The 12,080-nt window shown below is 35.3% G+C and overlaps 3 protein-coding genes and 1 long non-coding RNA gene across 4 annotated transcripts in view; 3 read left to right on the forward strand and 1 right to left on the reverse strand.

Annotated features, from left to right (window-relative positions):
* LOC111402183 (methyltransferase-like protein 1) overlaps positions 1-4,322 on the forward strand; it is a 10,745-nt gene extending 6,423 nt beyond the window's left edge. The window contains exons 4-7 of the mRNA XM_023030336.1: positions 316-420; positions 1,465-1,573; positions 2,630-2,781; positions 3,790-4,322. Coding sequence (XP_022886104.1) covers positions 316-420; positions 1,465-1,573; positions 2,630-2,781; positions 3,790-4,242 — 819 coding nt within the window. The 3' untranslated portion in view covers positions 4,243-4,322. The remainder of the gene's footprint in view (positions 1-315; positions 421-1,464; positions 1,574-2,629; positions 2,782-3,789) is intronic.
* A 49-nt stretch (positions 4,323-4,371) lies between these two features.
* Positions 4,372-5,785, forward strand: LOC111400633 (ras-related protein RABA6a-like). Its single transcript, XM_023028032.1, has 2 exons — positions 4,372-4,509; positions 5,456-5,785. Exons 1-2 carry the CDS (start codon positions 4,372-4,374, stop codon positions 5,783-5,785), a joined length of 468 nt encoding a protein of 155 aa, XP_022883800.1.
* A 1,441-nt stretch (positions 5,786-7,226) lies between these two features.
* Positions 7,227-7,995, reverse strand: LOC111402185. The gene is made up of 2 exons (XR_002704199.1): positions 7,893-7,995; positions 7,227-7,780 (listed from the first exon to the last, which is right to left on the reverse strand). It is a non-coding gene; the product is annotated as an uncharacterized LOC111402185 (long non-coding RNA).
* The window catches only part of LOC111402184 (golgin candidate 2), a 7,252-nt gene continuing 3,166 nt past the window's right edge, over positions 7,995-12,080 (forward strand). The window contains exons 1-7 of the mRNA XM_023030337.1: positions 7,995-8,166; positions 8,304-9,419; positions 10,283-10,393; positions 10,565-10,624; positions 11,042-11,099; positions 11,697-11,740; positions 11,821-11,913. Of these exons, the coding sequence (XP_022886105.1) occupies positions 8,113-8,166; positions 8,304-9,419; positions 10,283-10,393; positions 10,565-10,624; positions 11,042-11,099; positions 11,697-11,740; positions 11,821-11,913 (1,536 nt within the window). The 5' untranslated portion in view covers positions 7,995-8,112. The remainder of the gene's footprint in view (positions 8,167-8,303; positions 9,420-10,282; positions 10,394-10,564; positions 10,625-11,041; positions 11,100-11,696; positions 11,741-11,820; positions 11,914-12,080) is intronic.

Below are 12,080 nucleotides of genomic sequence, written 5' to 3' on the forward strand. Positions count from 1 at the left end.
AAAAAAAAAAAAAAAAAAAAAAAAAAAGGAAATACAATCAGCCTTTCGAGAGGGCTGTACTCCACAATATAGTTTTCACTCACTAATTTGCATGCTTATGCTCCTTCAACTCTTCCCTATTTATAAGCTACTTGTAACTGATTTTCCCTCCCCATTCAACCCCTCTAACAGAGTTTGTTGCAGCCCCGTCTTCACTCATGTTCTTGATCCTTCTAGAATATGTTTATTTAATTGGGGCCTATTAAGTTTCTGTGATTTAATTCTCAATTTATGTGAAATTTTTTATGTTTAACTGTCATTACGTGTTTTATCCAGTGGGGATTTCGCAGATGTGAAGATATATGTTGGGTGAAGACAAATAAAACAAATGCAACTCCTGGATTGCGTCACGATTCTCATACTCTATTTCAGCGCTCAAAGGTTATAAATTCTTGTCCGCTTTATCATAATGCTTAAGTATAATAAGTGGAGATACTATTTCTAAAATTCTGTATGTTCTCACCAATTATTTTCTTTTATGAGGAGAAAGATTTATGAATCCAAAAAAGAATATTCAACTTTTGGACGGAAATAGTGTTATAACATTATGACGAGAAAAATCTAAATTGGATGTCAATTATCTCACAGGTATCTAGGATGAAAGTCCTTAATGATAGAAATCATTAAAATTCATTTAATTCAATATACAGAAAGGCTGCTTTTAATTTCGTATGACCTTATTTTCAATGCCTATGTAATGATAAAGAGCTTCACATATTGTCTAATCTATGTGTAAATCCTTGAGCTAGTAATAAAGATTAACATTCAATTAAAAATTAGTTTGTTCTCCATTTCGAAGGCATATAATTGTGTAGTTTTATGCATTACTCTTAACTTTAATTTGAATGAAGATCTTAGTATCTGTCAAACTAAACAATAATAAAAGGCTTTCTCAAAAAAAAATGTATAATGGATCATTGCTTTGCTTTCAACTCAGTATTTCAGGCAAATTCCAAACCATTACTTATTTTACTGAATAAAAGTAATATAGGTAATATCTTGAAAAATTAGTGTGTTTGAAATATTAATTCTGGGACATTTAACTATGTTAGTGTGTAATGGTTTTATCAATTAGTGGAGTAATCAACTTACACTGCATCAATTTAGCCCCTGTTTGTTTCTCATTTTTGGAAGAATGAGAATGAAAAATATAATCGGATTCCACACAAGAGATAGAAATTCAAATTTGGTGACTTGATGTGATGGATAACGGTCATATTTTTCATTTTTAATGAGGAAAGAATAGGAGCGAAACGGGGGCTTAAAGTGTTTGTAAGGAGTTTTTTTCTGCTATAGATCATGTTAATTCAGTTTGACATTCATGCTGCTGTGTTGCTATTTTAATTTTATGTTTGGGTGTATGTGAAAATGTATCTGTGTTGGTATATTCTATGTCCTCATAGCTGCATTGTCATCATTGTGAAGGAACACTGCTTGATGGGAATAAAAGGAACTGTACGTCGCAGTACTGATGGTCACATAATCCATGCCAACATTGACACTGATGTAATAATTGCTGAGGAGCCTCCTTATGGTAAGTGTAACCTTGGATTTTACCGTTGTTAGTAAGTATTAGGTAGTCCCTTCCCTGCTATGAATTTTTATCTTTGAACTCGTTTGTAAATTTATATCCTCTTTATTTTCCAATCTTGAAATACTAGACTGAAATTTTTACTTGCCAAGTATTTACTACATTTCCAGTTTGTCATGCATCTCAGTATCTGTATCTATTCTTTGTTTTCCCTTTCCTTTTCTTCATCTGTAAAACTTACCTTCTTCTGTCAGCTTTCTTATTACTAGCGAATTAGTAGCTTTATCTGGGAACGTGGTTTGCTCTAAAGTTATTCCAATTGATTTTGGAATTTCATTACTACTCTCCCAAGATTTTTTACATGTTTTTTTTCTTTTTTATATGACGGAAATGGATTGAACAATGTTTAACACTTCTATATTAAATTTGCCAACAATGAGGATTCATGCTTAAGCATTGAAAACGTTTACACACCTCCATTGTGTTTAATAGATTCAAGCAAGCTTTAAACTAGACCTGCAAAGATTTGTAATTTTCCCGATTTAATCTTAAGTACTTTATTTTTACTGCTATTTTTTGTTCTGTCCTTTTTGCATCTGTTCTTCCACAGGACAACACATATTTAAATATAATCATGTCATCAATTGAGAGTAAACAATTTAAAGTGTTGCATACCTGTGTTTGCTTCTAAGCAATTCTATCAAGCTTCAAACTGGTCCTTTGCACCTTTATTTTTTTCAGTTTTGCCACTTTGTATCTTGAAGTATGGATTAAGGTTTTTATTTGTGATTACTTGAAACTAGATTTGATATGTGAGTGTGAAGAATTCGTTTTCTTAGGAAAAGAAAAAGTGAATACCTTTAGGTAAGTAGTTACGAGCAATTCATCAAACTGAATGTTTACCATGTAATCCTAACACTTGAAAAGTATTATTCTTACATTCTTGTTGACTAATCGGGGTATAATTTCACCGCACTGCAGAGATACGCCCTCTTTTGATTTGCATTTTCTGTTGGTTCTGACTGGTATTATAAACTTCACTGCCAAATATATTTGCAGGATCAACTGCAAAGCCTGAAGATATGTATCGGATAATTGAACATTTTGCTCTTGGACGGAGAAGGCTTGAGCTTTTCGGTGAAGATCATAACATTCGTTCTGGCTGGTTGACAGTTGGAAATGGATTATCTTCCTCGAACTTTAATTCCGAGGTAAACTTTCCTATCTGTTCAACATTGGTTAACTTTTCTACCTTTGGCTTCTTGAAATGGAAAAAGACGATGGAAAAGAATAGTTTTGTGCTGTCCTAGTAAGAAAGATATGTGCTATCCGTTCAGCACAATTTTTTGACGAACTTCTGTGAAATGAAATTTTATCAGCATTTAAAAGTGGGTTGATCTTCTAGGACATTTGGTGTCATGCCGAGATGAAGAAGATATTCAGAATCGATTGATAGTAGATGCTTAGCCCCTGTTTGGCCCCAATTTTTTGATACTCATTTTTTATTCAAATTCATTATCAACCGCACATTTTATGAGACCCAAAACTTTTATTAACTTTTCACTCACACATTTCATCAATTTTCATCAAAATCTACTAAAATTTTTATTTTAGTCAAACCAAATAGGGGTTTATACTAGGCTGAGACCGATGGCTGTTATAAAGCTAATGTCCATTCCCCGATCATATAATTTCTAGCTTTGCTCATGAAATTGTTTATGATAGATGAGATAGTGAAATAGGAAAGGCCTTTATTATTTTCTGTTGGAAGAGAGTAAAGGGGAGCAGGAGAATGACAAGGCTCCCCAAATGTTTCTTATGCAAATTACCTCTTTAGTTCAACCTTTGATTCCAAGAGAAATCAATTTTAAAAAACTATTTCATCTCGGAATTACCTGAAAAAAAGCAGGTTTTGTATTACTGTTTAAGCCACTTCTGTCGTGTTTGGAATGGAGGATTGGATGGTACTAGACAGTGTTAAACAATAAATTCTGTAGTCCAGTGACATGCACTTATTGTTGCAATTGTAAATGGCATGCATGACATTAGCAGGATCCATTTGAATCTCGTGTAATTACCGTGCCCCATAGGGCAGGCAGTTCAATGTTCAAGAGATTTGCGTGTTTTGCTGGCTTTCTTGAACTTTCACTGATGATTTTTTTTTCTTTCACTTTTTAAGTTTAGCTAAACATGCTGACATGTAACTTGGGAATTTTCAGGCATATATTAGGAGTTTCATGGATAAGGACGGAAAAATTTGGCAAGGAGGGGGAGGAAGAAATCCACCGCCGGAGGCACCACACCTTGTCCTTACTACTCCCGAAATAGAGGCTCTTCGTCCGAAGTCACCAATGAAGAACCAGCTGCAAATGCAACAACAGCAGTCGGCATCTATAACCCTGACAGCAGCAAATCCCAGCAACAAAAAGACTAGCGGAAATTCGCCACAGAATCATAACGCACCAAATCTAAATCAAGAGGCCTCGAGCTCTAATGTCTCGACTCCAGGTCCGTGGGCTTCACCAATACAAACCTTTAAAGGAAGAGAAGGTGGGTACATGGGTTCGGATGATAGGGTTTTCGATGTATACGGTTATAATGCACCACCATTTGGTCCGGCTAATGGAGACTTATCAGATTATGATACTCAGAGAGGAATGAATATGTTGTAGTTTATAATCAACACTTTTGTTCTGTTAACATTTCTTGAAATTTTGTTATTTTGATTAAAAAAATTATTAATCTTTTATCTGAAAATGCCTTTACATTCCATATTTTCTACTTGGATTCGGATGTAGTGCATGAAAGTGGATCTGCATGCAGCAAAACCAGCTTCAGGTTGGCAAATTCTCGTGTGCGTCTGTGGTGGTGTTTCGATAATTCATGTTTCCATGTTTGGTTTAGATAAAAATCAGAATTTTAGTAAAAGTTCACGGAATGTGTGATTGCAAACCCATACTTATGGGTTCTGTGATTAAAATAAATTGTTGACTTTGACTCAAATTTTAATTAGTCTTTTTTATCCCAACAAACCTTATCACCCAGAGCTGGTCAAAATCAAACGACAATTTTTTGAGAGTAAGGAATTATTATACATTTCTTGCTTTGTTCTTAAGCTACTTATTACTACTTGATATAATTGACGTGGCATTAACGCCTTATACTTTCACCGATTGGTGACAAGTAGTCAAGGAAAACCCAATAAGACAATTAGTTCATAGCAACGTGGAACAGTTTCATTGGACCTTCATGATAGATAGAGACACTTGTTACTAGGAATGTAATTTCAAAATGTATGTAGTGGGATTTCTTAATATGTTTTTAATACAACGCCAACAGCAATTGGGAACAGCCATAATGTCATTATCAATATTGTCACATGGTAAACCAAATGGGATATGGCGTGTAGGATTGGCTAGAATTGGACCAAAAAAAGTTGAAATCTTTGTATCTACAGCATTTTTGGCACGCTGGGTTTCTCTTGCATAACGTGATAATGTAGAATTCGGGACTACTAAAGGTGAATGGACGAAAATCTGAGTTTTCTTCGAATGATATTTAAGAAAAGAATTTTCTAGCAAAGTTCATAGAATTAGAGGAAAACATGTTCATAATCAACGAATACTTAGAAATACATTTTAAAAAAGCTTCGTATAGGAATTCACAAAGAAAAAATCCAATATATCCATATAAAGAATGAAGTATGATGTCCATACAATTTTTCACTTCTCCATATGTATAATCTGTTTTTGGGGTAGTGAATAAATTATCATTATATGGACTACTGACAAACGTACACAAAAAGGGTTTCATTCATTTGATTATCGCCCAAGAAAGCTTCTATAATCTTGTTGACATTAGAAACAATCTTTTGTGTAGATTTAGGCCATAACGAGTTCCTACTACAGAGGAGAGCTAGGCGCCTTGCTCCTGGCTCGTCTCCGACATAACGAGGAGGGTGACATTCGAGAAAAAATGGCCATACGAAGAAAGGAGTTTGGAGGCTCAGACACGATGATTATTCTAGTAGGCGACAAGTCTGATTTGAGTAATTCAAGAAAAGTCAATGTAGAAGATGGGCAAAGTTCAGCACTACTAGAAGAAATAGTCTTTATTGAAATATCTGCTAAAGAGAATTTGAACGTGGAAGAGGCATTTCATCAAATGGTAGGCAGAATTCATGAAATAAACAGTAAAAAAAGACTTGAGAGATAAATGATAAAAGGGCTGATTCAATACTGCAGGGGACTAAAGAAATTATATGCATTGATGTGATCTTTGCTTCTACACAAACTAGTCATTGTTGTTCATATTGAATAATTGTTTTTATTATTACATTGTAAGATTTCGAACACACTCTAATTTTTCCAAATAAATAAATATGCTTACATATGGGCTCACGAAGGTCTCATTGGAGATGACAGGCACATCCTGTTACATTTTTTTAGATTCGTGAATTTTTGGTGAATTCATTGTGATATACGTAAAAATCTAATTGACATTTTGAAAAGTTTAAAAGGAAAATTGAAGTAACGATTTTAAACATTTTCAATTTTTGCAAACTTTACCTTAACATTCGTTTTGTGCCAACAAAAGTCCTTAACCTTTGGAAAATATGCAGTAGAGGTCCAACTGGATTAAAACCTTCACTTTGACCATTAGTTGACCAAAGAATTAATATTGACCAAATTTGGTTAGGATAAAATGGTAACTTAGTTAATTTCATATTATAAAAAATAAAAAAAAAATTAGGAATAAAAAATAAAAAACCAAAAAGACCCCATCCCCAATCAAAACCGCCTATCTTCTTCTCTGGCAAACCTTACCCAAAACAGTCACCGCACCACCTTCGACCCACACTGTCGACATCACCCCCACCCACTAACAATTCTGTCTCCGTCTATTGCCACCATATTTGTCACTGTACATTTGAAAATAAAACCAAGAAAACTCATATAGTTGTGCGGTCCTACTTTAAAATTCGGTAACTCCAATGGCACATACAGTCGGGCATTGTTGCCAATCGATTCATCTCATTCAGGTGCTCCAATTCATGGTGAGACATCGTCCAAAAACAGCTCCATTTGACAGAGGTTTGGCTTGACAACAAAACGAGGCAATTCCATCAATTCACATGGTTTGGGTATTGTTTCCACAAAATTGGTCTTTTTACACCAAATTCAACCCATAATCCCTCAACAACACCAAATAATGATGAGTATACCCTCAATTGATTCAATTGTGTCACAAATTGCTCTAATTTTGACTTCATATTTTGCACATCGACATTTTCAATTTTCATAGTCTACCCTACGTCCTTTGAGTGGTGGAGATTGTCTTCGGAAAGCGGTGCCGATAACGATTGGCAATGTGGGTTCCAATGATGACCGGTGTGGGTTGAAGTTAAGGAAGAAGAAAGTGTCAACCTTCAACCTTTTTGTTTTCATGGGAATGCTGTGAGTAGGGGTGGGCGTGGATTGGGTTGGGTTGGGTCAATTTTTATCCCAATCCAACGTGATCGGTTTGATTGATGTTCAACCCAACCCAACCCAACCCAACCAAATGTCAGTCAGTTTGGATTGGGTTGGTCGGGTTGGGACAACCTGTAAACAAATATTAAAGTCACCAAAACACTAAATTTAAAACAACATTAATATAGTCTTCCAACATCAATAAATTTAAAACATAAAATAGTATAGTCCACCAAATATCCATCAAATAACTATCCAATAACAATTATATATATGTGGCTGAAACAAAGTGACTAGTTATTAGTTTAACTAAATTGGATGAATTACATTTACATTAATCCCCCTCCCACTCGACCCACTCCACTAGTTATTAGTTTAACTTCTTCCCCAGTACAACCTCCAGGAATTAACTATTGGCAACCTCAAGAGAAATCAAAAGGCCCCTAAAATTCACGAGCTTAAATCCATATTTGTAAACCAGAAATTTTCTAATCAGACTCGGCATGACACCTAATATCCAGAAACAGCATCTCTTCACATCCAGGGTTTCAATTCAAAGCAACCCACTCAATAAAAGAAGGGCATCCATAACGAATACAGGGAAGAGCCTTTTCCTATTTTGTACAAGGGACTTGCGAATGCATAGATATATTTCCCTTTAAGTCGATCAAAACACACCCAAAATTGAGAATGGCCAAGCAATTCTTAATTCCTGAAGTTTATTGCAGATTTGCATTTTCTGCATTTATAACAAAAAAAATAAGAAAAAAAGAAAATACGAATAGAAAATAACGAAGTATACATAGTCTACAAAAAGAAAATACGAATAGAAAATAACGAAGTATACATACTCTACCAGACTACCACTGACGCTGGAGTGTGGACGTTCGACTTCGACGTTGGGTTTAGAGAGACGAAGTTCGTCAAATCGTCGTGGGGTTTTGAGAGAAAATGNAAAAAAAAAAATTAACAATACACTCAAAAATATCCCGCGATTCAACACAGTCAAGCACCCATTTTAGCGATTGGATCCAACAGTAGGAATTTCAATTCCGAAAATCCGACGGTTCTATGGCTCATTGGATCTCTTCCAAGCTCAAAGCCGCTGAAACTCTCCTCCATCAGGTAAATCTCCAATATTTTTCTCTTTTTTATTTTCTTGAATTCAGATGATTTGTAGTTTAATTTTGGTAGTTCCTGCATTGTAATCAATTATACACAAACTTGGATTATTTATTTGAATTTTTTATTGGACGGTAAAGATCGATCAGCAAGCTGCAGAATCATTAGGTAAGAATGAAAAGCCGCGATCCGATGAACAAGTACGTCTTGAAACCTCGACAAGAACGGGGGAAACTAGGTCGTTGATTAAGGAACAGCTCAAAAAGAAGGTGCCAGAAAATGTCAATGAAAAACATGATTTAAAGGTAATTAGTCGCAGTGATAGTAGTATTAAACGGGATAATGATGTCGGGCTATCAATGAATATCAACTCTAAGTCAAATTCGAGTGGCCCACCAACGGATGGTGATTGGACGGAATTATTGAGAGTGCCGAACAAGAATATGGCAGGTGGAGGTGTGACTGGGAGTCAGAGTAGCATTGGAGCGTTAGGGATTAGAGGTTTGAAGAAAGATGGTAAGAAACAGGGGAGATCAGGGTCGAAGGCACTAGAGGGGATAAGGACAGATAAGGACCAGAATAATGGTGTTCCGAAGAGTTCAAGAAAATCTAATGTTGAGTTGGAGAATAACGCAAATGGAGGTGGTAGTTTGGATAGTGGGAGGGCAAGTGACGTTGGAGATGTGATGCCAAGAACTTTGATTACTGAGTTTCAGAGTGATGGAGGTGAATCAGTTCGAAAGGACATGAGTGATGCACTTATACCTGATAACAAGAATGAGGCATATATAGGAAAAAATAAAGAGTTGAATGGCATTGGAGATGGGGAGAAGCTACATCCTACAGATGGTTTGATAAATGACAATCATCCCACGGAGATGGTCCCAGTTTCACTTGATGGGAAATCGGATATGAAGTCTCAATTGAAGGATGGCGAGAGGTTTAAGAGTGCAATGTTAAAGAACAATAAGTCGAAAGTAGGTTCCAGAAGTTCAAGTTCTATGAAGAAGGGTTTTTCTTCCCGAAGCGACGATGAGTCTGATTCTGAGACAGATTCAACTTCATCTTCAGATTCAGAGAGAGAACGAGAGAGGGCAGAAAGGATAAAGAGAAGGCAGCAGATTCTGGCAGAAAGGGCAGCTGCCAAAGCAGTTGACGCTATCAAAGATCGTGAGAATCAGGTTGCTAAATTGGAAGGGGAGAAACAGAGTTTAGAGAAAGTACTTGAAGAGCGTGCCAAACAGCAAGTACGAGAGGTCAGTACTTTCAGGGCTATGCCACGTGATTTTGATGTCCTATTATTGAAATAATTATTACAGTGATTGATAAAGTTACTTCAAAACCATGTCATTCTATTTGCTGGCGTTAGCTCATTGAAAGTATTCTTTGCTCCAGCTATTTCTGGAGACTTGACAATGGGTTTTCAGTTATGTGACCCTCAAGGCATGTAAATGTATTTAATTATATAAGAGATAGCTGGTCTTTTTTGATATTTTAAAGTCTATGTTTATGCATTGTTGTAAAATGAGTTCTTGCATTTTTTTGTGACAATATTGTTATCTAGATAAAGCCAAACAATGAATAGGCATTTGTTACCGAGAGAAGTGCATATTTTGAGATAAAATACAAATTCTGCAATAGTAAGTGAATGAAGATGGTTACTCTTAATATTATGTGATACAAATGTACGGAAAAGTCTCTCTAGAGCCTGAAGAAGTTTGAAACTTAATTGTCCTCCATGAGTAATTTCTCCACTCTTTTCACCTGTTCCATTCTTAACACCATTGTTATGGACTGTGCTACAATAGTTCGTCCTACTAAATTGTTTATGATTTAATGATGTAGTTATTCCTTATAATACTAATCATAGGAAATTTTCTCCAATTTAAACATGCTTACCGGTTGTTATATTCTCTGATCAACTAGGAGCTACTTGTTTGCGAATCTTTTACCCATTTTTTCATAAGCTATAAACTCTTTCAATCGTGGTCCATCTTTTTCCTGTTGATTCTTCTGTTTGTTGAATTGATTTATTTCCTGACTATTTTTATGATACCTTAGTTGATACGCCTTCGTAAGACCAATTCTACAGTCAGTACTTATTTGGTAATTTTTCCAGGCTTCAGAACTGCAGACAACAATGATGGAGGTTATGGATGCTGCTGATTTAGAGAAGCAGAAACATAATAATACTCGAATGGAAGCACTTGTGAGATTGTCAAAACTTGAGGTAGTTCTGTGACGACTTGTGTTTTCTTTAATTTAGATTTAAGCTTTAGCTCTATAGTTGACATCTTATCAGGTTTTAATTTTTGTCCTTTAATTATTCTTCTTGCTATTTTTAGTCTTATCATTATTATGGTTAACAGTATGTTTTCTCATTGCTTTCTGTATTTTGCAGACCACGAATGCCGACCTTGCTAGGTCTCTTGCTGCTTCACAGAAAAATCTTGAAGTTGAGGTACTTGAAAACCTCTTCAGTTGGTTTTTGTGTCGCTTTTTCCTTTGTTCTCTCTTTCTCTCTCCCCACCCTTTTTTGGTTTCTTGTCTTTCTTTTTACTTTTCCAGTGACTGTTAAATGATCCATGAATAACTTAAGAAAACTCTAGACTAAAGGAGGACCTGGATCTCTTTAATTTTATGTATATTTTATTTTTTATTATTATTATTTTTTTTTATCATGCTTGTTTTCAGTTTTTGCTCAGTAGTTATCATTAAGCAAGTAATTTATCAACACATTAGGAGGTTAGTGTTGGTTATTCAATTAGGTTTCAAAATCGACCTTGTGAAATGGTTGAACTGAAATTGCACAATTGCCTCTATATGCTCGTGTGATAGCAAATTGATTTACTCGTGATTTTGTGCACGGGTGGACCAGGTTGATCGTATTGCTGAACTTCGTCAAAAGATTCAGTTGAAAGAAGGAACTCATGAAGGTGTGCTTTCTTATCTTAATTGGGAAGTAACTGTAGTTTCTATGCCTCTCTTTTTAGTTCTTGCAGTATGTGTGCCTATGTATCATTCCCAGAATGACTTGTCTAAATGTGGCCCTGGTAACCTAGAGGCTTGTCACTCCAAAGAACTTGCAGTATTGCGCATCAAAGCTTGTTTCTTGGGCAGAGATTTAATTCTCTTTTTCCAATTTTCATGCGCTTCATATTTACTGCACAGAGCTGTTGTGCTTCTATATTTCTTTCTAAGGATTCTGCATTTTCATGCTTTTTGTTTTTAATCCCCGAGTTTGATATTGAACTTCACGTCAATAAATAATGGATATTTAATTTAATTATTGAATACTCGATATGTATATGCAGAATACTCCGGTTAATCATCTTATAAATAAGTACACAATGGCACCATTTTTAGAATCAATTTGTGTTGCTATTCAAGAACATTGTCATTAATGGGGAAACCCTGAAGGATTGTTGAGCCTTTTCATCTATGTTTTGACATATTTAACTTTGTGGAGCAAATAGACAATTTTTATTGACAACCAGTTCTTGGTTACTAAGATATATTGTTTCCTCTTGTAGAATTGAGAAGGAAAATATCAGCTATGCACCAAAACAGGGATAATGTGAGCATCTTTTGCTCCTTCGTTTAGTCAAAATATTCCTTATATCTTCTCAACTAATTTTCCATGAAAATGGCTTGTAGCTGGTAGCTTCAAAAGGTGTCGAATTTGAAAAGAAGATGCTTGAGGCAGAATATTCCTCTGTAACTGATAAAGTCGAACGCCTGCAAGAAAAGGTGACATACTTCCTTTTCTATGGAACAGTATTGGTATATTTGATGCTGTCCTGAAATTTTATGATACAATGTTTGAAGAACTGTCATATATCTTGTTCAGTGTATTGCAAAATAAAAATTAGAACGCGCTTCTTAGTCTGGCTTATATTTTGAACATTAGGATTTTC

The sequence above is a fragment of the Olea europaea genome, chromosome 10, assembly GCF_002742605.1.
Source record: "Olea europaea var. sylvestris chromosome 10, O_europaea_v1, whole genome shotgun sequence".
In the NCBI taxonomy this organism is placed as follows: domain Eukaryota; kingdom Viridiplantae; phylum Streptophyta; class Magnoliopsida; order Lamiales; family Oleaceae; genus Olea; species Olea europaea.

Bases quoted from the DNA above. Each gene is read 5' to 3' on its own strand.
- LOC111400633 (XM_023028032.1), top strand. From the start codon at position 4,372: ATGAAAGTGGATCTGCATGCAGCAAAACCAGCTTCAGGTTGGCAAATT. The intron at 4,510-5,455 runs GTGTGATTGCAA...GTGTAGATTTAG, and splicing joins TTAGTAAAAGTTCACGGAAT to GCCATAACGAGTTCCTACTA.